Here is a 26,055-nt window from a genome sequence, read left to right on the forward strand (position 1 = left end):
TGGAGAAGGCCAGGCCCAGAGAGGGCAGCGGGGGCGAAAATGGGAATGGGGACGGGTTTCAGTCTGGCGGAGAGAGGGAGGAGTTTCAGGGTCAAGAAGTGTAAGAGCAGATGCTGTCAGAGCGGAAGCGCCTTGAGATGATGGCCTCGCAGCCCCCACCCCCAGGCTGACCCTGTCCTCCTCCTGTGCCCCCAGCAGACATCGGCAGCCGGTGACACCCCAGAATCCAGGAAGCAGATGGTCCATGTGGCCACTGTCCATTGACTCATTTGGACACGAAACCCATCTTACCTTCTGCAGAACCAGCCAACCTGCCCGACGGAAGGGCTGGGGAGGCCTAGGGGCTGAGGTAATCCTCACCCAGCCGGTCAGTGGCAGAGCAAACCTCGAACCCGCATCACTGAGTCCCGCTGCAGGGCCCTGGGCCACCGTCCCGTCCCCGAGGCCCAGCGATGGAGGGGGAAGGGGATGCCATGGGTTGGACAGCACCCCCCCCCACAAATTCGTGTCCTCAGACAGAACCTCAGAACGTGGCCTTATTTGGAAACAGGGTCCTAACAGATGTAATTAAGTTAAGGACGAGATGAGGCCATTTGAAGGTGGGCCCCAGTCCAGCGGGAGCGCCTTACAAGAGATCTGTTTCTTGTCTGCAAGGAAAAAAGGGGGCACGGAGTAGAAGGCCAGCGGAAGCACGGTCCGCTGACACCTCCGCCTTGGACTTCTGGCCTCTGGAGCCAGGAGAGAACAGGTTTCTGTTGTTTGGGGCGGCCCGGTTTGTGGTGGTGTGTTACGCACGGCGAATGCCCACGGCGGTGTGCAGAGACGCGCACCCATGGCAGCCTCCCGAACCCCTCGACCCAGGGCCGCGCTCTCTGGGACCAAGCTCACTGGTAGGGACCTACCGCCCACTACTGACCAGTTCCTAGGGTTCGATCTAATAGGGCAAATTTTAAGAGAAACTTTATTTCCAACCCTACAGGAACAGAAGGGGCTTGCGGTGTCGCCCTGCGGGAAACCCTTCCCAGCTTCCTTAAGTGAAGAAATCAGGAAAACTTTGCCCTTGGCTTTCCGCAAAAACGCGGGCCTCTGAGCTCCCCGAAACCAGCTTCCCCATCATGAGATGAAACAGTCCTCAGCAACCAGTGCGATGGCTTCTTCTCGAAGCAGAACCATGCCTTGGGGACAGGCAGAGAACACATCCCCCGCCAGGTTTGCGTTTGGACATTTATTTCAGGAAATACATTTTCAACAGTTTGTTATTTATACAAAAAGACGAATTTCTCAGGAGGCACATAGCAGAAGGCCACTGTGGAACTGATGCCAGTGGAACTCACGACCTGTCAGGGTCTGGCTACAGATAAGGAAAGCGAGTCCGTCCCGCCCGGGGGGCTGCCCCACACCCTCACCCCGCCCCTGGGGCTGGGCGTTTCCTCGCAATCTTAGTTTTGGCAAAAACGGGGCAAGTCGGCAAGTAAATGGGTTCGCTAAGGGGTCCTTCCTGTCTTAGGTGGGGAGTGAACACACAATGCAAGGACACGTACGTGTACACACACACACACACACACACACACACACACACACACCCGGCACAGGCCTGTCCGCACCCCCTTCCTCCCGCTGCTTTTCTCACGGGCTGCAACAAGCCAGCCTGGGGTGAGCAGAAACGCGTGTACCTCCCCTGCGTCTCATCTCATGACCTGCGCCAGGCCCCTCGCTCTCCAGAAGGCAGGCTGCCGTCTGCCGTGCGCGGCTCGGACGCTCCCTGCTGGTCTCCCCGTGGAGACAGAGGGTGAGGGAGCAGGAGGGACCGGCTGAGCCATGCTTGTCAAATGCTGGGCTGCAGCCCCGTGAGGGGCCACGCACACCTGCCTCCTGACCTCTCCCTCTTTGGGGGGTCTTTACGATGGGCTCTGGGGTGCAGGAGCCCAGGCAGCTTTAGGGCAACGGAAAGTTCCTGGGGTTAAGGTGTCAGCAAGGCCTGGGCCAGGACGGCTGAATGTGTACCGCCTGGGCGTAATTTAACCAGAGCCTCTTAGGCCAAAGAGATGTCTAAACAGACATGTCTGAACAGACAGACGGACAGAAACACACTCTCCCAATCACAAGGGGCAGGGCAAGCGCTGGGGTCACGTGGGCTGCTCTGAACAGGCAAAGCCCCGGCCCACACAGCCCCCTCCTTCCCGCATGGTCCCCTCTCCCTCCCTCAGTTCCTCCACCAGATTCACCTGCTTGGACCTTCCCCAAAATCACGGGGGTGGGCTGGAGTGGGGTGCATCTTTTTCCTCCCTTTGCATGCTCAATCAAATCTGGGGGTGGGGGCGATGGAGAAATGAAGACACACCTCCCTCTCTCCGACTTGTCCCCAGTTCTGGGGGCAGGGACAGCGGGGGAGAGAAGGCTGGCTCGTGGACGGCTGAGATAAAGGCACTTTCTGCTCCGGGACGGGCTCGCGGGCGGGCGGGAAGCAGGCAATGGGCCTCCCTGTGTCTAAGCAATTGGCAACTCGCATCTCATGGAATTAACGATTCCCTTGATCGGGGCAAGGGCGGGGGCTCTGAGTTAGGGGTCCGAGTTATGGCCTGGGCTGTGCAGGAAGGAGGGGGCAGGAAGGGGCTCCAGGTCCACCAGGCCGGCTCCCCCGACCAGCCTGCCTTGCTCAGAGGCTGGGGCTGAGGGCGACCGGGAGCTGCACCTGGCACTGGGGGCTGTCGCGGAACCCGCGGGTCCTCTCCTGCCCCTCCCGACCACGGCCCAGCCTCTCCCAGACCTCGGGGACGGTCAGAGGGACGGCCTCCTGTCCGAGACCGCACCTGCGCCCCACAGTCAGCGGCTGAGAACGCACAGACTCAGGAGGGCACATGTGACCTTGTTACTTGGCGGCGTGTAAAGGGGCGGAACGATGACAGGTGGAGAAAATTATATAAAATAAAATAAAATGGGGCATGTGGGCGGGCCTGGGGGCGGTGCTGGGAAGGACTGGGGGCAGGGTCCCATGGGCAGGGCAGGTCTACATCTCCTGGGCCTCCGGCCCCTTCTCCTCGACGCCGTTGGACACGGCATTGCCCTCGTGCAGCCGCTTCACGCGGTAAGCTTCGAAGTGGATGCTGCTGGTGATGTCCTTGATGTTCTGCATGTGTGTCCTGCGGGGACAGGAGGTCGCAGGTGCTGATCCTGCCCCCCCCACCCCAGCCCCCCGACAGGCCTTCAGCCCAGGAGGGCTCGGAAGGCCCAGCAAGGCGGCCCAGGCCTGCGCACGGCGGGCGTCTGCAGGCAGTCTCCACGGCGACCCAGACCCTCTCAGAACACCTAGGTTCTAATGCACATGCCCCCATCTGTGTCAAGCCTGTGGCCAGTCCACGGACAGGGGCTGGGTGCACACTCAGAGGGCGAGCGCTGGAATGTCCTTGCTGCCATCAAGAAGCACCGGGCCAGTGGCCAGTGGGAGACCGCCGGTCCTGGGCCTACAGCCTGAGCTGGAGTGCTGGTCGACCCTACCAGTCCTGTGCTCAGGTTCTCCCTCCCTCCCAGCCCGACAGGACAGACTGGAAAGGGGGCTCGGAAGGGCTTATGGTCTTCAGGCTCTCCAACACAGTGGGGTGACTTCTGGAAGCCACATTCCATGCCCCAACCTAGAGGCCCCAAGAGGCAGCCTTGACCCTCCACTGGACTTCATCCCCTGAATGCACCCACCTGCTGACTGAGAAGCTGGGGCCCCTGGCGCCGTGGCTGGAGCCCCCACTATCTCCAGTTAAATGCCCACGCCCAGCGAGCTGGCACGGCCTAAGGATGGCTACTCCTTGCCTAGGCTCAAGGAAAACCAAGGAGCCTGAGCTAGGTCAGAGCGGTGGGGTCAGAAGACACTGGGATGGGACTGGGAGACACACACCATCCCACAGTAGACCCCCTGGGGCCCTGAATTGATGGGACTCAGGCTGCAGTGATCAGAACCTGGCCCCTTCCCATCCGGGTGCTCTCACACAGATGAAGGATTTTTACTTCCGGCTTCACTTCCACGAGGTGTTTTAGACAACGGGCTTCCAAGGTCCTCCTGGGGGAGGACTGACCAGCTGCCATCCAGGACCTCTGCCTACCCCCCCACTGCTCACACTCCTGACTCAAGGCCCTCTCGGGGCCCTCAGGGGGCCAAGGCCAACACCCCACAGCCCTCTCTCACCTGATAAGGAGGTCCCGAAGGTAGGCAAACTCACAGTGGGTGGTGTTCTCAACTGAGGAGACAGAAGGAGCTTTAAAGTCACTCGAAGCCCCTCCCCCGCCCTGCCTCTCCCCTCCCGCCAGCAGTTCTGGTGCCCAGAGGAGCCCGGGCAAGTGGGGGGGGAAGGGGGGGGAGTCACTGCTCCACAGGCACCCGGCTCTGCGGACACCACCAGGGCAGGCCTGACCGGGCGCCCGCCCTCCAGAGGGTTCCAGTCTAGTGGGGACGTGGTACAGGAGCCTGGCCACGCTGCAGCAGGGGGTGGGCCACAGGACGGCAGGCCACCACTGCTCCTCACTGGGAACCAGAGCAGCATGTCCCAGGACACCCTGAAAATGGGGGGCAGGCGGCAACGGATCAAGGCAGGGACTAAAGGTGGGCCTTCTCCCGCACATGTTACCATTTACACGGAGCGCAGGAGCCCTGCATTTCCCGGCGACACACACACGCCCGAAGCACGAGCTGCAGGGCAAGGGTTCGCTCTGGGGACGTGGGAAGCTGGGGCGGGGAGGGACCCCCAGGTGCCCACAGGTCCCCTCGAGCGGCACCCTGGTGGCGGCTTGGGGCCGAAGCTGGTGGCAGCCTCCCTGTTCACTTCACGGCTCTGCTGTGTAACTCGCCCGTGTGATTACCACGCCCGTGCAGGCCCTCTGACCGCGCGGAGTGGCGCCGTCTGCGCTGAGGGGCACGGAGGTCAAACGGAAAGGCGGCCGGTGCAGGGCGCCTGCACGTTTAACCCAATCTTCACGCACCCAAGGTACCACTATGGCCCCGCTTCTGTGGTCTCAGGGAATCGGGGTTCAGAACGCAGGAAAGGGGCCTGCCCCCTCCACTCCCCACCAGCTGGCAGGCAGGGCTGGGGAGAGAGAGCCCTGGTGCCTCCACCTTACTCCAGCTGCGGTGGGCCTGGGTTCCGCCCTCCACACCCCAGCCCTCCCCCCACGGCCCCACCAGCACGGGGCTGTGCCCACACTGGAACCTTCTGCCCACGGACTCTCACACAGCATTACTACCGAACGCGGAGAAGCAGTGAGAGCTGGCGGGAAGAACAGAGCCCCAGGCCGGGAGTCCGGGCACGTGGCTGCTGCTTCTCCTGGCCTGCGGTGACTTATCCTGGTCTCTCTGACCCTCAGTTTCCTCGTCTGTAAAGCGGGGCTCAAATGTCACCCACCTCTCAGGGACACAACGGGATTCGATGAGTTAACTGTGTGCACCAAGCAGCTGCCAAGGATGAGTGAACCACCTCGGGATGGCGCACACCCAGTGGGGGAGGGGGGAGGTCAAAGAAACCGGACCGGGGATGGGGGGACAAGAATGAGGGAACAGCGCTTGTTACACAGGCTCACCAGGGGCCAGCACGGAGCGGCCCATCCTCTGGTCGGTTATGAGTGCACAAGGCCCCGGAGATAAAGAGCCGCCAGTGTTGGGGGGCTGTTCAGCTATGCTGACAGGGGGCAGAAATTTCCTCCAGGGTGCTCGTGAAGGCTGCAGGAATGGGAGGCCCGCCACCTCGCCACTGTCCCTACAGGTGTTGCGGGGCTGTTTCTCACCACCCCAAGGTGAGCCTGCGGGTTGAAGCCGGCCACCAGGGGGCAGCAGAGGCGCGTCCATCCCTGGGCTGCCCCCAAGCCTCTTCCCTTGTCCCTGCGACCCCATGGGCCTTTCTTATCCCACACTTCTCCACCCCCCGGAACGTGCGCCCATGGAACAGTTCCTAACACCAACATTTCAGGACAAGGTGGAGCCAGGCGGGATGAGCCCCAGTGAAGCCTGGCTCAGAGACTGCCTGCGTGGACAGGGAGGTGGACGGGGAGCTGTGCGGCTCCCACAGAGATACCCCTAGAGGAGGGGACAGCTGTGGCAGGACAGAGCCAGCAGACACTGGTTCAGAAAACACCATCCTGCACCAACCGGCCAGCACCTACGTGGGCACCCGGGGCGGGTCTGTGTGCCTCTCCATGCCTCCCCCAGGCTTTCAAAGGGGTGGACCCTGGGGTACCACAGCCTGGGCCTCTCTGCAGGAGGGTGCAGGGACAGCCGCAGGGGGCAGGGGGTTAAACACGCAGCAAGATAATGCATGTAAATGAGCCTGCATGGAGGGAGGGAGGGAGCGAGGGAGGGAGGGAGGCAGGGAGGTCGCCAACCAATGGATTTCCCCAGTGGTCACTTTCTTAGAGCTTTTGCTGCCGCCAAAACTTCAAAAGTCTTTGAGACATTCTGTCATTTTACTAAAATCTTGGCACATAGTACCCATTTTAAGGATGGTGAAAACTGAGGCCCTGGGGGATTAAGGGATCTGCCCAATTTCATGGGGGGCGAGGGGGCAGTGGCTGTACTAGGCCCTCAGCCACGGGATCGAAGACCAAGTGGCCTGTTTCAGTCTGTCCTTTCTCCCTCCTCTGTTCTGAAGAGGGAGGACGGAAGAGAGCGGGGGTGAAGAACCACCCGAGGGGGTTCAACTGTGTCCCCCAAACCACGTCCAACTGCCTACTCCCTCGGGACTTGTGAACGGGAGCTTATTTGGAAAGAGTTTTTCAAGATGTAACTAAGGCAGAGAAACTAAGAGGGATTTCGAGTGGACGCTAAGCCAATGACAAAAGTCCTGAGAAGACAGACACGGTCAGAAAGCTGAAGGCAGAGCGGGGACTGGGGACAAGCCAAGGGATGCGGAGGATGGCCGACAGCCACCAGGAGAGAGGCCTGGAACACATTCTCCCTCAGGGCCCCCGAAAGGAACCAACCCCGCTGGCACCTTGACTTCCGGCCTCTGGAACTATGAGAAGAAATTTCTGTTTCAAGCCACCCAGCCTGTGCTCGTTTGTGACAGCAGCCCCAGGACACCAAGATGTGGGGGTCCCGGGAACTTCTGCAGCGGGCGGGCCGTCTGGTTCTCAGAGCTGGACAGAGCTATAACCCAGCCCTGTCCTAGGCCCAGAGATGTGGAGCGATTTGTCCAGGGTCACACAGCATGGCCATGAAACACCAGCACCAGAACCCAGAACTTGGCAGGACCCCTCATGGCTCCTTCCTTTCCTCTCTGGATATTTCCCTGCCCCCTGGGAGAACGGGGGGAAGGCACAGCTCCATCAGCTAACAGCTGTGGGCCCTGGACACGCCACCTGCCCCCCTCCCAATGGCTGAGTGGGGCAATGCAATGGATGAGCCCAGGAGCACCCAGCCGGGGCCTCGGTGCCCAAGCTTGAGTCTTCCGATCTGTATGGAGGCCCCAGCAGCTTGACGATTACCTTCGATGGTCCCCCATTTGGTTTTCCTTCCAAGGATCCTCTTCCCATTCACTTGGTACTCATGGTCACTGCCCACCACGGCGAACGGGATCATCTCCTGGGGGAGGGACAAGCAGCACTGGTCACGTGTGTGCAAACGCCAGTCCACTCCCTGGGCCCCGGGGAGGAGCTGTCCTGAGCCCGGGGCCCCCCAGAACGGAGACCCTTGGCCTGAGAGAGCCACATGTGAACACTTGGGCTCTGACCCCTTCTGGCCCAGAGAATACGTTCTCATGGCTCAAGGCCATCCCACCCATTTCCCCAGTCCCACTGGAGAGGGCAGGAAGATCCCGCCCGTGTCCTCTAGCAGGAACAGAGGGGCCTCTGGGAACAGCATCTGGCCAGTCTACTCACTCGGAACTTCTCGTTCACCAGCCGGTCCTCCGAGTCCTCGTCAAACTCCTTCTGGGGGTACACGTCGATGCCGTTGGACAGCAGGTCTGCAGTGATCTGGGGATCCAGAGGGGAAAGATGTGGGCGCCGTCCACACAGCAAGCTGGACTGGCCCCCCAGGATCTGACTGCGCTGTGACCTCCAGAAAGTGAGGGCGCCCAGCCTGGGGTCAAGGGCAGGCTCCATAGGGCTGGTGACCCTGATTCTCTCGTTTTGGTGCCTCCTGAGGGGAGGAGAGGCAGCTGCAGAGGCAGAGGCACCTGCCTGCCCGGAGACACGTGTAGCCACCTGAGTCCACCCAAGTCCACTGGAGTCCCGAGCGTCTCCCCGTCCTGCCTCCCTGGCCCGTCACACCCAGAGACGACAGCAGCTCCGGGTTGTCGAGTCGTCCCTCGAGCTCCACCTGGAAACCCCCTGCCACGGCGGGCCCCGAGAGCTGCACGGGCCCTCTGCAGCCCAGCATGCACCTGCCTCCGTTTGCAACACAGCACCACCCACAGATAGGGCCGCGTACAGCCGTCCTTCCTGCCCCAAGCACGGACCCGCCACTGTGCCTGTTCCCTCCAGCAGACGCACCCGCGCCAAGGGCACAGCCCTCCCCGAGCATGCTGGGAAAATCCCCTGCACCCGGGCCCGTAGGCCGAGGCCCAAGGGGGGCGTGTGGAGCTCCAGGGATTAGACTGAAGGGTCTCCTGGCTCATGCCCACCAGGTTGGAGGCCCTGCGGGGCCCAGATGCCTCATTCTCCCTGCTCCCCCAGGTAGCTCTGATGTGTGGCCTGTTAGGAAGCAGCGGCCCCGGGCGCACCCTCCTGCGTGGACGGCGGCCTGACGTGGGACCGCGGTAGGGAAGGAAGATGAGGCCCCCTGTCCCCTCGGTGGGGACCACCCCCTCTGGGCTTCCTCTTCCACCTGGGGAAAACCCGGCATGTTGCGTCTAATGGCCCCTCACCAGCCTCGCTCCCGCTGGGGGGGGGGGGGGGGTTGGCTGGAGGTGGCAAGCCCTACCCGCTGTTTGAAGTAGACCCTCTCCTCCAGGGTCAGCGTGTCGGCCTTGGCGATGACGGGAACAATGTTCACTACTTTGCTGAGACGCTTCATAAACTCGATGTCCAGGGGCCTGAGGCTGCAACAGAGCGGCGCGGGTGAGCGTCTGGCTGAGGGGCACGGAGCGATGGGGACGGAACGAGAGAGGCGGGGCTGCCTGCCTCTGGCCGGCTGGAGCTGAGAAAGGGCCCTCAGGGTGCCCGTGGGGGCTCCCAGGTGGGGACACGCCAGCAAGGCCAAGGCCAAGGCCGTGGGTTGAGTGCCGGCCAGGCCCCGAGCAAGGGTGGAAAAGAGGACGAGGGGCTTCCCCAGACAGAGAGCCACCGAGCTGGGCAGGAGCAGGCTGGGGATGCGGCTGGCTCCGAGCACCGTCCTGGGCGAGGCGTCCTCCCAGAGGGGGCAGCTGGGGGAGAAGTGGGAGGAAGCACCCAGCAGCTCTGGGCCCACCCAGCCAAGCCTCCGGGACCGGCTGCTGTCCGGGCGTCCCCAGACCTCACCCACCGGCCCTGGCGTGCCACCCGCCCCCAACTGGAAGCCCGTCCCGAGCGGGCGTGGGCGCGGCATCGCAGGGCCCCGAACGGCGGCCACCATCCTCCGCCCGGCAGTGGCGCTGCGTCCGCTCTTCCTGCTTGGTGCGAGAAGCAGCCGCAGGCACGGCGCGGGGTCTGCACCTGTCGGCAGAGGGCCACCCCGGTCAAGCGGCCCGCGGGGGACTCACGAGTGGCCGGTGGCAGGGATGAAGTACAGGCAGCAGTGGACGCGCGTGTCCGGGATGCGCTTCTTCCGGTTGATGTTGACCTCCTCCTGCAGGTACTTCTCGTACTGGTCGTTGATGAACTTCATGATCGGCTGCCAGCTGCAGGGCGAGGCCCCGTCAGCCGCGGCGGGGGACGGCTCCAGCCCGGTCTCCCCCGGGGGGCGGCCCCCAATCCCCCGAGGCCCAGCCTTCCAGTACAAGTGCCAGGGGTGTGGGGCGTTCTTAGCAGAGACCGCAGCCTTCCCCGAGCGCCTCCACACCAGCCTCCCATGCTGACCTTTGACCCCAGGGAGGAGGAGGGCCAGATTCTCAGGGTAACTACGTTCGTCGAGGATTTGGGGGCCTCTGACGGTTTAGCAGCAGAGCAGGCCCGGAGAGGCAGCCCCACGGGTCCTTACCAGTTCTCATTGTTGATGTGGTCCCCGAAGCCCGGCGTGTCGATGACCGTCAGCTTCATGCGGACACCCTTCTCCTCGATATCTGCACAGAATCGCAGCGCCCGGGAGCTCAGCGGGGGGACCCCGGATCCTCACGGACACCCGGCGTGGCCTGGGTCCTGCCTGGTAGGAACCTGGCCAGCCCTATCCTGAGGCCCACGTGGGGTGTCCGTGGGTGACCAGCAATGAGCCCGCAGGTGATGCCAGGGAGAGGACCACCGGTAGCAGTGAAGCCCAGGAGGCGCTGGGGACAGCTGTGGGTTTCGGTGGAACCCCGCTGCCTCCAGGGGCTCCATCTGACCAAGGCCTGCAAGGGTCCTGGAGAGCATCCCTGACCCAGAGTTTCAACCTGCCCAGCTCAGGGGACCCGACTCGGCACCCCCACACCCCACGTCGACACCGCCAGCCCCACCCCGACGCTCACCGTGCGTGATGGACTTGATCTCAATGGTCTTGGGGATGCGTTCCTCCGAGGTGGGCTGCACCGACTTCCGGCTGATTTTGGATTTGAAGAGGGTGTTGATCAAGGTGGACTTCCCCAAGCCACTCTGCCCTGAGGAGAGGATGGGAGCCGGTCAGCGGCCCCTGTGGTTCAGCAATACCTGGGTGCTGCCCCCCAGCACCCCTCAGTGGGGGCCCGGGGTCAGGGGAGGTCAGGAGGCAGGAAGGGCTGGGATGCCCAGGCAGTGGCCCGACTCTCGTGGCGCCTTGTAGCAGGGCAGGACCCAGGGGGCCCGAGGAGGAGCTGACATGCACAGCAGCACAGGCGAGGCCGAGTGGGGGGCTCAGCCCGCCGGTGCAGCTCCCCTCTTCACAGCTGGACATGCCGGGGTCATAAGGTTTGAAGAAAAAGCTCTACCGAGTCCCAGGACCACAGGAGGGAGGCTCTGCAAACCTGCCATAGTCTAACCCACAGCTAGGCCACCCATGCTGCGGGGTTCTGGTGCAAAGACCCCGGGGCTGGGCTCCCAGTTTCTGGGGGTCATCTGGGTTGGAAGTGCTGGCACGTTCAGCCGAGTGACCACGCGGCTTGGGGAAAAGCCACTGGGTCAGTTCCTCCTGGGGTGGGCAGCTGCGTCTCGCTGCCAGAAATAGGAACAGCCACGGGCCAGTCCCCACATCCGCACACCCTGCTGCTGAGAGGCTGACTGGCCAGTGGGCCCCCAGGGCACCAGGCCACCCCCACGTGGCTCCCAGGCACCTGGGCCCCATCAGTGCCCCTGGCCTTGCTGTGCCCAAACCTCACCTCAGCCGGGTCCCCTCCTACAGCAGAGGGCAGAGGGCAGACCAGGGCGGGGGGGTGGGGAGGACCCTCCTGCTCACAACGGTCTTGGATCTCGGGCTGGCCTTGTTGCTGCCGCAGACCCCTAGGCTCTGGACACTCTCCTAAGCGAGGCTGTTTCACCCCCGCGTGCGCCCAGGAACCGTCGCCATCCCCTCCGATGGATGAGGAAACAGGCACAGAGCCCAGCGTGGGGGTGGGGGCCCCGCCATGACCCTGCACCTCGGGGTCCACACAGGGAGCAGCCGCTCGTGCTTACACGCCTCACAGGCACGAGCCCACCCGTGGAGCCCCAGCACCTCACCCCTTCCCTGAGCTGCTGAACGCCGTGCTAGCCAACATATTTTTAAAAATTAAATTACACCCATTTTCCAACTTTGATAACCCTGCAAGGAAAAGCGTGGGCTCCCAGGACACCGTAGGCGGACATTGGGAATCCCTGGGCCAAGCTGTCCACGTCCCCCTCAGCCCACCTGCTTGTGTCCCCCCTGCCAGGTCAGGCCGGGGCTACGTCACACGTCCTGGCCACGGCGCCCGACATCTGGGAGATGCCGACGGGAACTTTCAAGGACTGTCATCCTCACCACCCCCGCTGCTGCTTCTGCGACTTCCCCCACTTCTCCAGTGACTGCGGCCACGTGGGAGCCGCACCGTGTCTGATTTGCCCTCCCAGCAGTCCCATTTTATGGATGAGCAAACCAAGACTGGGAGAAGGCCCAGGGAAGAGAGAACAAGCACCACACCGCTCAATGGGGGTGAAGCTCGGATTCCACCCTGGGTCTGCAGACCCCCAACAGACGCCCTCCCAGCCCAGCTGCCTCCCTCCAGAGCTCTGCTCCGGCTCTCTGCCCTGTGAGCAGAGTCCTTGGCATGCCCTCTCTGGGCCTCACTGCTGCCTACAAAGTGGGGCACCCTCTTGACAGGGCTTCTGTGAGGACCGAATGGGGCCCAAAGAGCTTCGGGAACAAGAGGCTGCCCGGTGCTCCCCCAAGTCTGGCCCCTAGCCCTGACCAGGCCGGGCTCATCAATGACCTCCCCTGGGGCCACCAGGATGCCTCCAGCCAGGCCTGCTGGCCGTGGAAGTCCAGGGCTGAGCCACGGCGGGGTGAAGCTGCCGCAGAAGCCGACGGCAGAAGGCGGAGGATGCTGGTCAGCGAGCGGCCACGCCGAGCACCTGCCGGGCTGTCCCCGGTTCCTGTGCTGAGGAGCTGAGGCCCGTCTGAGGCACGATGGAAACCGGGGCCCTCCTGGCAGGCACACACGCGGCCACGCGCCATCCACCCTGCGGGCCGGGTGTGTCCGTCCCCGTCCCCGTCCCCGTCCCCGTCCCCCCCCCCCCCCGTTTGCAGGAGAGCAGACGGAGCCCCAGCGCCTGCGGGGCGGGGTACGCACTCACCGACCACCATGATGTTGAACTCGAAGCCCTGCTTCATGGCCTTCCTGCGCATCTGCTCCAGGATGGAGTCGATCCCCACATAGCCGAAGTCCGCGGGGGCCTTCTCGTTCCGGGGCGCGGGCGCCTGCTTCAGCCCGGCGTCTCTGGGGGTGTCGGCCATGTCGCCAGTGCAGCCAGGAGCTGCCTCGGGGGCTGCGGGGAGAACGGGGGGGGGGGGGGCGTCAGGGGGTCCGACACACGCATCTGCAAAGCACCTGCATCCTCAGGGCCTCTCACCACCACCCCCATTTCTCGAACAGGGAAACTGAGGCTCAGTTGCCCAAGAGACCCCTGCGGAACACCCCAGACCTACAGGCCCCCCTGCCCGCAGAACCCCACCCTCTCCACCTGCGGCCGGCTACGTGGTGTCCTTCCCTTGGCTCCAAGGCAGAACTGACCCCAGCCCTCCTCTTCCCAGCCTCCATCCTGCCCCAGGGCACCCAGGTGGGCCCTGTCCACCTCCTACATCTGACTCAAACAGGCCCCCACACCTGCTGCAGCCCCAAGGTCTCCGGACCCTCGGGGCCAAACAGCTGAGTGTGCGGGCCAGCCTGTGAGCCAGGACCAAGGAGAGGACGGCCTTCTGCAGAAGGGCGGGAGGACCCGGTCTCTGTGGTCCTGCAGCCGCTGGGTGAGGTGTGTTCAGTCCCAGGTACCCACCGACAGCCCTGGACGCCGAGCAAGCTCCTCCCGGGCCCAGCTGTCCCCAGCGATGGCAGGCAGACAGGGCGCTGGGGCAGCTCCCCACCCCCACCCTGCACTGCGCCCAGGGGCTGTCTTCTCTCTGCCCGGCACCTGCGCGCCCACACCCACAGCTTTTGCTTTCAGGTCTGTGGACGGGCAGACAGGACTGAGCTTCTAGAAAGAACTCAAGCTCCTGCAGTTTGCAGGTCAGAACCTTCCTCCCTTCCTCCCCTGGCTGCCCTCACCACACGCCCAGGTCAGAGGCCTAGAGGAGGGAGGGCCACAGGCACCCAGTGGGGACATGAGGGGCACTCCCCCAGTGGAGCTGGTCAGGGTGCTCAGGACAGGGTGGGTCCCCACCAGGGCCTGGCAGGAGCACATCGGCCATGACCCGGTGCACCCCTGGACACGCCACACACGCCTGACCACACCTCTCGTCAGCCAGCCTCTCGGTTCCCCTGGAGGCCTTCCCTGTACCGCAGGCTCTTCCCACCCCTCGACCACTGGGCTGACCCGTCAGCTCCCTCCCACCTCCCAAGAATGCACACGGTGCATCTTGACACCTCCCTGGGCATCAGCCCCAGAACCCCCCGCTCCCAGGTGTCCGCCGGGGGGGGGGGGAAGCAGGGTCAAGCAACAGGACACAGGACACGGGCTGCCAGGCCAGAAGACCACCGCGGGGACTTCAGGTAAACTGTTCCCACTTCCTGGGGAAGTGACAGACTCTCTCCGCAACCAAACCTCAGTGCCAAACCCCAGTGGGCCCAGCCGGCTCGCACCTTGGCGGCCACACCTCTGCTCTGCAGGAGTGTCAGAGGGAGCGGACCCCGGGGGCCAGCACCCTCTCCTTCGGCAACAAGGATGAGCAACTGACAAATTCCAGAAATCGGAGTGTGGGTGGTTTCTCCGCACAACAACGCTCGACTTCCCCGTTTTCTCAACCTGACAAAGCGCCGGCATTCCTACTTCGCAGACTCGCAGAATTGGGGTCGAGCTCCTAAGCGAGGGCAGGGACTGCCCCGGGGCCCCGCTGCCCACCCCCACCCCCATGCCAGGGAAAGGCAAGGGGCGCAGGAGGCGCAATGATGGGCCTCTCCCAGCAGCGCCCCGAAGGCATCTGCCTCTGCTCCGTCTTCAGAAAGGCTGTCCCCGAGCTCCAGCATCTTTAAATAAACAAAGACAAACACGGCATCTGGCCTTGAACATGTGGCTGCGGGCGGCTTCCTGGGCACAGGCTTGGGGCCTTGTCTCGCAGGCCGGCAGCTCAGCCCGGCCCCACGTGACCAAAAATTGCTTCCATCTGCCGGTGGGTCTGAGAGCCATTCGGTCCGGGCCTGGGCCGGCCCCCCACCCACTCCTACATTCATCCCGCAACCCCTCCGAGCCCAATGGGGGGAGGTGCAGCCCCTGGAACCCCCCTTCACTCCAGCTGCTCCCCCCACCCCAGGCACCAACACCCACTGCAGAAACTCAAACCACAAAGCCAACATCCTGCCCACCAGCGCCCCGCTTGAGAAATAATAACAAAAACGCGACAAGCCCCATCCTTCCCACCAACTGAAGGAAGGGCCTGGCCTTTGCACAGGTGAGGGTCCCTTCCTGCGAGCCCCTCCTCTGCCTCCCCGAACGGCCGCAGGCGCAGGTACCAGGGGTGATGCCAGAGCCCGTGCTCGGCCCGGCCACGAGGCAGGCTGTGGAGTCCGCCGGCAGGACGTCCATGCGGGAAAAGCAGAGGCCCCACCAGGCGAACTTGCCCAGAGACACTTTCTCTAAACGCCTGCTTTCCACGGAGAGCCACCAGGGACCCGGGGGCTCCGGCCAGGTGGGAGCGACAGCAGAGACCACCTCCAACACCGTCCCAAAGGGCTTCTAGGATGGGAAGACCCTATGCTGCTCTGTCGAATATGGGGCCACACGGGACAATCTTGTCAATGGTGGTAAAATACATGTCACACGAAATTTACCGACAACCGTTCTGAGTGCACAGTCCGGTGGTGTTAAGTACATTCACGCTGTCGTGCACCCAACCTCCAGAACACCTTCTGTCCTGCAAAACTGAAACTCTCTCCCCATTAAACACTAACTCCCCATCCCCCCGCCCCCTTGCAGCCTCCATTCTGCCATCGGCGAATCTGGCTGCTCTGGGGACCCCCATATAAAGAGAACTCTTACAGCATTTGTCCTTTGGGGGCTGGCTTATTTCACTTAACAGCATGTCCCTAGGTTCACGCACGTTACAGCAGCTGTCAGAATGTCCTTCCTTTTTAAGGCTAAGAGTCCCTGGCGTGGCCAGAGGGTATCCATTCGTCCCTGGACGGACGCCGACTTACTTCTGAGTTTTCGCTCTTGTGAGTAACGCTGCTGTGAGCACAGGTGTGCGAGTATCTGCAGACGCTGCTTCCAGTTCCACCGGGCACCTCCCCAGCGGTGGGATCGTTGGGTCGTATGGCATTGTATTTTTAATTTTTTGAGGAACTGCCACCTGTTTTCACACGTGACTTCTGAGCATTGGAAACGCAGCCGATCCAACCGAGGAAGTGTGTATTTCATTTTATTTAATTTTAATTCATTTACGTTTAAAAAGCTACCCAGGGCAAACGGTAAAGTTATTGGACAGCACAGAATTCTAGTTCAACCTACCTCCTTTGCAAACAGGGAAACTGAGGTCCACAGAGTGATTTATTTTTCCCCCTGAAATGCAGTCAGATGCAGCCAGGCCAACATGCAACGACCTTCACTGCATTTACTCAACCCCGAAGCCTCACGTTCACTGCTGGGCCGTGTGATTACCGTCCGTGTGCCCCCGACACACACCGTGGGCCCCAGGGAGGGTGGCAGCTGGCCTCCTCCCCTTCCCCCTTACCTCCAGAGCTGCATGGGGGGGGACACCCAATAGTCATGGAATGACCGAGATCTTGGGCGTGTCCCCTGGCCCACAGCCCCGCCGCCACGATGGTCAGACCTGCATCCAATCCACCTCCCCCAGTGACCTCTCCCCGCGGCTGGGGCCTCATCCTCTTGCCCACAGCCCTGGCCCCTGAATTTGTCTCATACCCGAACTTCACAAGATGCTATTAATAGGAAAGGGATGTCCTTCACAGAAAAGAAAATTTCACATTTATGTCCCAGATGACTCTCTCTGCATCCTCATCAGCGAAAGAGAACAAGAGGGAGCCCCCCGTTTTTAAAAAGATTTATTTATTTGAGAGCAAGCGAGCCTGAGCGGGAAGGGCAGAGGAAGAGGGAGAGAAAGAGAGAGAATCCCAAGCAGACTCCACACTGAGCACGGAGCCCGACGCAGGGCTCAATCCCATGACCCTGAAATCACGACCTGAGCGGAAACCAAGAGTCAGACGCCCAATGGACTATACCATCCAGGCACCCCAAGCACCATTTTTAAAAAAAGATTCTATTTTTAAGTAATCTCTACATTCAACTTGGGGCCTGAACTCACAACGCCAAGATTGAGAGTCACACACTCTATCGACTAAGCCAGCCAGGTACCCCAGGGGAGCCCCATTTTTTAAAAATGGAAAACTCAGGTTCAGAGAGGTTAAGTAACTTACTCATGGTCACACAGCACCACCTGCCTGCCTCTTGGGCAAGGCACTGTGGAGAGAGGGCAAACTCCCATGCCCTTCCTTCCCCCTCCTCCTCCGAGGGGATGCCGGTTTTATCTCGGGGTGTGGGCCCCCGTGTAGCCTCACTCCCTCCCCCAGCAGCCCCGGCTCAACAATTCCCCCCCCCCGAGGCTCTCAAGCCCAGGGTGACGTCACTGCCCCCCAGGCCACCAACCTCTCCCATGGAAGGAAGGCCGGAGACCACCCAGGCTGGGGTGACCCTACACACTGCCTCATCCCTTCCTCCAGCCTAATTATCCTCTCAGTTGTGGTAACATTTACAGAACATAAAGTTTCGACCATGCTTCGTGTCTGCCTCTGCGGCCTGCAGCCCATCCGCGATGGTGTGCCATCACCACCAGCCCCCTCCAGAATGTTTCCATCACCCTCACAGAAACCGCGCCCACGGGACTCTAACTTCCTGTGCCGCCCCCCCTCCCCCCCAGTGGCCTCTAGTCTAGCTCCTGATTGTGGATCTGACCGGTCTATGGACCTCACGCAGCCCTGTCCTGTGCCGGCTCCTCTTGCTGAGCCGGACGGCCTCACGGCACATCCGTGTTGCTGCAGGTGCCGGAATGTCCTTCCTCCTCAAGTCTGAATCACGTTCCACTGTTTATCCGCCAACGGACACTCGCGTCGTTTGCCCCTTTTGCAAATAATGCTGCTGTGAACACGGCTGTGCAGGGCTCTGAGTCCCTGCTCTGCGTTCTTGTGAGTATCCAGCCTATCAGGTTCACTGCTTCTCCGTGGACTGCACAGTGGGTGCCAGGGGCCTCGGGGGGCCGGCCGTGGCTCCCCGTGGCCCTTAGCAGGGCCCCCACCCCACCACACCGGCACTGCCCACCTGGGCGGAACCTGGGCCCCATGGTTCCTGACCACAGCCCCCCAGCGCTACTCTCTACTCTGCGGGTCCCTTGAACCTGACGCCGTGGCGTCCCTAACTCCAGGCCGGGACAGCGGCACTCAAGAAGTCTCTAAACCTGCACTGACAGAGAACGGATGAACGACAGTGGGTGGACCCACACAATGGAACGTCAGCCATCAAAAGCAGTGCCATCCCGCCACCTGCTCCAACAGGGACGAACCTTTGCCAACACGATGCAGAGTTCCGCTCAGCCCGCCGCAGAAGGTCACCTAGGTGTGATCCCACTGCTGTGACCATCCGGAATCAGCAAACCCACAGAGACAGAAGTAGACGAGCGGTGCTGGGGCTGGCGGAGGGGAGAGCGGTGGCTTCAAGTGTAGGGGATTTCCTTTCGGGGTGATGAAAATGTGACAGAGGGGACGGCTGAACGCCACCAGGAATAAATGCCACTGCACTGCACTTCCTAAATGGCTGGATCGTCTGGTGCGGGAGCTGTCATCTCAATAAAGCTGTCACATTCAGAAAGAAAAGCAGAAGCTGCCAGTGGCGCTGGATTGAAAAGAACCCAACTGTGCCCACAAGTGCCCACCAGCCGGCTCTATGGCTCAGAAGACGGCTGAGGCCCAGACGCCACACTCAGGCCTGAGGTCGGGAGCCCCATGCAGCCAGGTGGTGCCCTGGGGTCAGCAGCCCTGCAGCTTCCAGAAAGGGCAATTCTGGGGGTGGTGGACAATTTCTCTCTGCAGGTCCCTATTTCGAGCCCTGGCCCATTTACCACGCCCTGTGGGAGAGCCCCCACCCCCCACAGGCAGGTGGCAGCTGGCCTGATGGGGCCTGCCCCCCCCACCCCTTCAGCACATGCACCTGCTGGGCTGGCCTTTTCTCAGGAGTTGAGCGGCAGGGTCCTAAAGCAGAAAGGAAGTGCAGGGCTCCACCCAGCCCCACCTGGCCACCTGGCCCCTCTGTGTGCCCACAGCAGGGGCTGTAATTGACAGCCCCAAGCCAACCCCCTCTGTAGCCTTCTGCCCCAGGTGACCAATTCTCCCCTGACCCAGGGCCTGCAACGGATGATGGGATCAGACTGCCGCTGTAGCTCCCTGGGCCAGGGGCTGGGGGAGGCTCCCCTGGCTGGGAGGCGGCCGCCGGAAACGAGCCAGCTGTTGGCTGGGATGCCTCTGGAGCCACTCACGCGCCATCCCGGCTCCAGGGCAGCTGCAGGAGACAGCTCTCCACCGCAGGCTTGCAAGGCCTGACTTGGAAACCAACACCCAGGGGTCCCTCCTATCGGCCTGCCGCTTCCCTGTGTGTCTTGCTGCCTTGTTCTGCACCCCAGCACTGTCCCCACAAGTCCCATCCTCCCCGAGCATCAGTCTCATCTGCCAAACGCAGATGTGGCTCTGTCAGGGCCACAGCCCCTGGGCCGATGCCTGACTGCTCCGAGCAGGAGAGCTGCTGCCATGGGGCACCGGCGTCACAGCAGGCCCCAGGACAGTGCTCTTGGGGTCAAGCCAATGCCGTTCCCCTAGCTCACCCCAATCCTCTCCATGCCTGGCTCTCAGAGCCTGGGGACACTGACACCGTGGTCTGAACATGCCGTGCTCAATAACTACCCACTCGCAGTGCCTGGGCAGAAAGCAAGGCCAACCGGTCCGCAGACGCCTAGAAGGCTACCCGACGGGCCCACGAAGGGAACCAGAGTCACCAAGCAGATCCAGGTAGACCCACTCGGGGGCCAGATGATGAGGTTCCTGGGGGCACCAGGGCCCACCAGGGCCTCTTCTCCCCCCCCCCCCCCACCGCAAGGCCTCAACTGGAGAAAACTGCCTTCCAGCCACCATCCTCCAGGCTCAGCAGAGCCATCTCCCAGCGTACCCTAGCCCAAGTGGTGCCAGCGGTCAGTCTGAGCTCACCGTGTAACGATGCCCACAGGAGAGGGCTCTGGGGCTGCTCCCCCACCCCCGGGGCCTGGAGTCCACCTTCTGGGACATCTGCAGACCCCACCAGAGCACCTGAGTCCATGGCCCGGAGCAGGCGGCTGACGCTCCTTGTGTCGTCGCCCACCCCCCCTTGCCAAGAAGCTTCTTCAAGGCGGGTGAGGCCCCAATGCAGGGAGTCCCAGGGGGACAGTGACCAGAGCCGCTCCTGCCCTCCCGTCTAAGCTCCCCACGGGCCCGCACAGTCCTGCAGGCCCTGACCCGGACGCCACACTGGCTCGGCCCTGTGGCTCCCTGGAGGAGCCTGTACCTGCGTTCAAGCAGTCTCCACAAGGCCTGCGTTATGATGCGCGCGGTTCTCTCCCACGTCTCCCTCCCTCCATGGACAGTCGCAAAGCCAGAGCCCACACTCGATGGTTGTTGAATGAATAAAAGAACAAATGCAGGCCTGACGCTGATCACAACAGCCAGCGTCTACTGGGGGCTCGCGGTGCACCAGGTGCCATTCTAGACGTCACGCGTGCGCTAACTCACGGCCCGGCGTGACTACCTGCTCAGCCAGATACTGTTACTACCCCCACGTCACGGACGAGGAAACAGGCCCACAGCGCTTTGGTCTTTGACAGGGATCCAGAGCTGGCGCATGGCAGAGCCGGGATTTGAAGTCGGGCAGGGTGACTCCATGGGCCAGGTCCTCTAGCCAAGACCCAGGCGGTGTCTGCTGCGGGGGGGGGGGGGGGGGCGGGCAGGGACGGGAGGCCCAGAGCTCTCGCCCCTCTCTCCCCAGGAGCTGCCAGGGGATGCTCCTCCAACTGGAAAGGGATTCCTGTTCAGGGAAGTCCTGAGCCTATCAAGGGGCATTAGCATTTTAGCCCCCATAACTGGGGAGGAAATCACCTGAAGGCCAAGCCTGGCTGGCCAAGCTCCTCGACAGCAGCCACAGGGCCCAGTTTGGGGATCCGAGATTCCAGGGCCTGCTCGAGGCTGCAGAACTCCCAGGGCAGGGGGCCCAAGTATGCAAACCCTGGTATGCCAGAGGCCTGGCACACCTGCTGCCTTGCCGAAGCTCCCAGAAGGATCCACCAGCAGAGCGCAGAATGCCCGTTTGCGCCCTAAAACCCCACCTGCTGGAGTTCGCCCCAGATGAGCTGACCGACTCACAGGGGCCGCAGAGATGACTGCCCACTTCTCCTCGAAGTGGCAGGAGAGGAAGATGCTATTGTTGGTCAACTTGGGGAAGTCAGTGGGGCTGGGGACCAGACACACACACACACACACACACACACACACACACACACAGGAGGCTACGGAGCCACTGAAGAAATGGCTATAAACAGTAACTGCGGACGACGATCCCAGGGTCCTGGGGCACCTGGGTGGCTCAGTTGGTGAACCATCTGCCTTCGGCTCAGGTCATGATCCCAGGGTCCTGGGATCGAGCCCCACATCGAGCCTACTTCTCCCTCTGCCTGCCGCTCCCCCTACTTGTGCTCACGCTCTCAAATAAATAAATAAAATCTTTGGGGGAAAAAAGATCATAGGGTCCTAGGGGACCAGGACCACAATACAGATTCATTCAGCAAATATTTCACAGCCAGGGCGTCCCCCTCCCTGAGTTGCAGCAGGGAGGACCAGTGAGAACTAGCAACATGCACTACTGGGGGTGGGCAGGGAGGGTGCAGTGGGAGGGGCCCTCTCCCTGCAGGGCTTTGAAAACAGGACCTCCTCTCAATTACTCCGCTCCCTGCTCCTTTCTCCAAGTACCCCCTTCACCTACCCAAGCGGCTACACGCTCCCTATAAACATCGCAGGGGAACTTCCTGTTCCCTTCTAAAGATGGAAACACTGAATATAAATGACCAAATTTTGCAAATTTGTGCAGGCGGCCATTGAGGACTGAATTTCAAAAGCACACATGCCTCATCTAATTCGATAAGTAATTCCAAATCAAATTACACTTCACACTTTGTACGAGGCAGGAAGCGTCTGGTCAGGAACCGGGATGCCAGAAATCTGAGCCTTTGCCCTCTGGTCTGAAACTCGGCTTAGAAACGGAGCACAAAGGCTCAAGCCTCTAGCCTCTCCGGAGAAAGGAGGGATTTGCAAATGCAAAGGCCTGCAGTTTTCTCAGGCTCCAAGCTCCTTTCCTTTCCCAGGAGGAGGAGGAGGTGGTAGTGGTCTGTGTGTGAGGAGCCCCCGTGGGAGTGTGCATCAATTGAGCAGGGTCTCCCAGGACCCCGTGCCCTTTGCTGACCTGGAAAGGGACAGTAGTGACAGTGCCATCCCAGTCCGACTCATTCATTCATTCCTTCAGGGGCCGGAGGCGCCCCAAAGGCGGGGGGGGGGGGGCGGGGAGTTCCCCGCTCCTACTGCCCGCCAAGGTTCCTGGGCATTGCTCCCGCCAAACGCGTGAAAGCAAGCTTCTCCTCTATCGTACAGGAAGGAATCTCGAGAAGGTCTTCGTTTCAGTTGGCCCGAGAGTCGGCAGAGTCAGATTTGGACAGCGGCCACCTCTCACCAGAACACCCCACCCCCTTCTGGAAGAGGCCCTCTTCTGCTCTGTATTTGCAGCCTGGCCTCCTCCTTCCAGTGACTCTCGGCCAGGCTCAGCAGCCCACTGAGACATCAGTCTTCGCTCAGAGCAGGCTCCAACCTGCCAGCCGCCCATGTTCGCTTCCTGAAAAGCAGCCTGCAGAACTGACTCGCAGCCGGGGCCGGGATGAGCCCTCCGACTTCCTGTGTCAAGGATTTATTTATTATTCCGTTTTCCACCACCCACCGCCCTTGCAGGATCAGGGGCTGTGCTCTCCCACCCCCCGGAGCCTCCTCCCACCCCAGAGAAACTTCCAGCATGATGGGCCCCCACCCCAAAGCAAACCCAGAATCCAGCCCCGGCCAGCCCGCCCACCAGGTCCGAAGGGGCCAGCTGACCACAGAGATTCCGTTAGTTCTTGGCAAATATTTGCCAAGTTAAAAAGAGAAAGAGAAGACCCTCCCCTGTGGATGGGTGGAAGCGAGCCATGTGAGCCATGTGTCACAGCGTGGAATTTCCTCTTATCAGGGATGTCCCCTAAGGAGGGGGGTGAGGCCTCCCCTCCCCCTGCCCCGTCTCCTATCAGCAGGCCTGTCAGCAGATGCTCCCCAGAGCTGGGGGTAAGACCGGACAGAGGCTGGGGGTGCTGGGGGTTCCTCCTCCCCCAGCTGATGAAGTCATCTGAGAAAACAAGAAGCAGACAGGGCTCCCCGGGTGCAAGAGGGCAGCCTCGCCCCGCAGGGGCTACTAGACAAAGATACCAAAAATTCACACCCCCCCAAAGTTATGAAACAATTCGCATCTGTGCAGCTCTGGGCAGGCCTGGGGTGGGGTGGGGTGGTGGGGGTCCTACCTAAAGGGACCGCGTGCCCAGAGCACCGTTCAGGAGGGCGGAGGCAGAGACTGGGAGGGGGCTGAACAGGGAGGGGCACATTCCTGGGCCAGAAGAGAAGGCTGGCCAGATGACCCCCGGAGCAGGGAGATGGACATCGCATACCACCGCCCAGGGGCTGAGGGTCCAGGAAGGGTGGGGGACAGCAGGGGTGGGGTTAGCAGCTCTGGATCATCTTGACTCAGGTCACCCATGCATCTGCAGCCCTAGCTCTGCACGGAGGGGAGTGGAGAGAGCTGCTGTCATTTGCTCTCCCACCTCTGGGTCCCTCCTGCTCAGGAGGGCAGAGGGTCTGGAAGCAGTGGGCTCAGGGCCTGGGGATCAGCAAGGACCCTTCCACGGCTCCCTCATCTTCCCCCACTGTGCCCACCTGCCAGCAGGGCTGCTCAGGCCCCCCACGTCCTCAAGACCCCAATGCTCCCCGCCCCTGCCCCCTCCAGCCCCTGGTCCCCCACAGGAGCCACTCACCCAGTGAATAAACCCAAGGAGGACCCTGTGAAATCGGAGGACCCACCCGAAGGTCACATGCTCTCTGAAGGGAACATGGGATGGACTGCCTGCCCCTCCGAGTCGTCTCGGAAACACACCCACCCCTCTACCCCAGGCCCTTCCCAGGAAAAAGCCGTGTGCGTGGATGGCTGCCTAGCCAGCCCTGGGGACAGACACTTCCATCAGCCCTGAAACACTGCTGTGTTTCACCCAGGCCCGGGGTGGGATGCTGGCTGTGGGCAGGATCCAGACAGCGCTGCGCCTAGTAGGTCACACGGCAGAGAAAAGAAACAGGTACAGTCCATCTACCCCTCTGCGCTGTGCCATGAAGTCTGGGTGCACCTATGGGCTTGGGGTTTTGAGTAGACACAGCCACCAAGCCTCTCAGAGCCAAGTGCTTAGGGGTCACCCATCACCCCAAGGTGCAGGGAACAGGCCCTGACCGCCCCAGCCTTTCCTCTCCCGACACGCTCGCTTCTCTGGGCTTCCGTGCCAGCCTCTTTGGCTTTGCCTCCTCTGTCTGAGGCTACTGGGGCTGAGACTCTTTGCAAGCCCCTCCTCCACCAGCAGAATCAGTCCTGGTCCCCGGCCAGATGCTCTCCCCAGGAGACCGCCCACCCTCTGTGCATTAAATGGCGACCTCTGTCCACTTCGGATACCGGTGCTGAGTGGTACCCCCCACCGCACTCGCTGTGAGACCCTGAGCAAGGAACTTAACCTCTCTGTGCCTCCATTTTCTTATGTGTAAATGCAATAGTAACACTCGTCTCCCAAGAGCGTTATGAGAATCAAACAAGATTCTTCACGAGGCACGCAGAACCACGCGTGGCACAGTCAGTGCGCTAAGTCGGTGTTCATAAGACACAGGCCCATACCCAGCTCTCCAGCTTGGGTCCATTGCCAGTCTCCCTGGCTCCTATCAGCTCCGCAAACAAGGCTCCTCAGAGAGGTTCCCCTGCCCCCTGCTCCTGGAGAAACCCCCCTTGTTTCCCCAGGTTGTTCACTGAATGAATAAGGAGCTCGCTGCCCTTCCTCCAGCCCTCCTCTCTTCCCAGAACATCGTGGGGGGCCGGCCACTGCTCCCCTGCCAACCCAGGTGGCGCCTCTCCCGCCCTGGCCCCCAAAGTGCTGGCCAGCATCCTTTCCCACGGGCTTCCCCGCGGCTCTCAGTGCGGTAGCCTGTGAGCTGGACGTTAACCATTTCCAGCCTTCGTCATCCTTTGGAGCCACGGAGCACCCGAGAGGAAGGATGGATGGATGCACTTCCAGGGACGGCTCCTGCCCATTCAGGAAACTTTGCTCAGGAAATGGTGGGGGGAAGGGCGCCCGCTGAGGAGAGGCGGGTGGACACTGGGCAGCCTGGTGGCCTGTGGCAGGACCGGATCCCTAGCCCCGTCCTCACCCGCCGCCCGGCGGGGCTCTCCTCGGGGCACAGTAGAGGCAGAGCCTGGGGCGGGCGGGCAGGCAGGCAGGCAGGCAGGCCAGGCCGGTGGGCAGGGGCTCAGAGCAGAACACTTAGGGCCACCCCGGGCACTGCCCTGAGCCTCTCCCCCAGCTACAGCCAGCCTGGCCAGTGCCCCAGTGACAAGTAGGTCCTGTATGTGGAGGGACCAGGCCATCGGTCACTGCACAACCCCAAAGACACGTGCCTGGGAGCCGGGGTCTGCCAGTAAGCTGCAGAGCCCCAGGGTGACTTTTCCTGCCCTCCCTGAAACTGTGGCCCAGCTGTTCCATGTGACACACCTCCAGCCCAAGCTTAAAAGTGGCTGGAACAAATGGCAAAGGGAATTTATTAACTGAGACGCAACCAGGGGCTCGGCCACAGGCTCAGACACAAGGGGCCGCTGGGCCACCAGAGCAGCGCGGACCCCAGGGCCGGGCTATGCATGGGCACTTCACCATCTACAAGGCGCTCAAACCTGCTTTACTGCCCGCAGTCCCAGTCTCCTGTTCCTCCTTGGCTTCCACGTTTCCCGCCCTAATTAGCCGCCACTCTAGAAATGAGACCAAAGAAACCACCACCACAGTAACGTGTCCGTCTGTGGGGGCCCCCTCACGGGACCTGGCCCACAGGCAGACCCCAGCCTGCCCCGCATCCTCTGCACCCCGGGGTTACCTGCCGGCGGATCAGAAAAGTCGGCGTCCTCGCCGGATCGCCGCCGCCAGCGCAGAACCGGGAGGCCCTGGGGCTG

General features: G+C 62.0%; 1 protein-coding gene across 8 annotated transcripts in view; it reads right to left on the reverse strand.

Annotated features, from left to right (window-relative positions):
* Positions 1–1,210: 1,210 nt before the first annotated feature.
* The window catches only part of SEPTIN9 (septin 9), a 151,187-nt gene continuing 126,342 nt past the window's right edge, over positions 1,211–26,055 (reverse strand). For all 8 annotated transcript variants that reach the window (XM_045814506.2, XM_045814508.2, XM_045814507.2 and 5 more), the window contains 9 exons: positions 12,808–12,999; positions 10,554–10,682; positions 10,091–10,172; positions 9,654–9,791; positions 8,897–9,014; positions 7,852–7,947; positions 7,459–7,555; positions 4,175–4,226; positions 1,211–3,140 (listed from right to left, as the gene is read on the reverse strand). In XM_045814506.2, the coding sequence (XP_045670462.2) occupies positions 3,008–3,140; positions 4,175–4,226; positions 7,459–7,555; positions 7,852–7,947; positions 8,897–9,014; positions 9,654–9,791; positions 10,091–10,172; positions 10,554–10,682; positions 12,808–12,999 (1,037 nt within the window). In that variant the 3' untranslated portion in view covers positions 1,211–3,007. The remainder of the gene's footprint in view (positions 3,141–4,174; positions 4,227–7,458; positions 7,556–7,851; positions 7,948–8,896; positions 9,015–9,653; positions 9,792–10,090; positions 10,173–10,553; positions 10,683–12,807; positions 13,000–26,055) is intronic.

This window comes from Ursus americanus, chromosome 23 (genome assembly GCF_024610735.1).
Source record: "Ursus americanus isolate L20-20 chromosome 23, mUrsAme1.1.p, whole genome shotgun sequence".
Lineage (NCBI taxonomy): Eukaryota > Metazoa > Chordata > Mammalia > Carnivora > Ursidae > Ursus > Ursus americanus.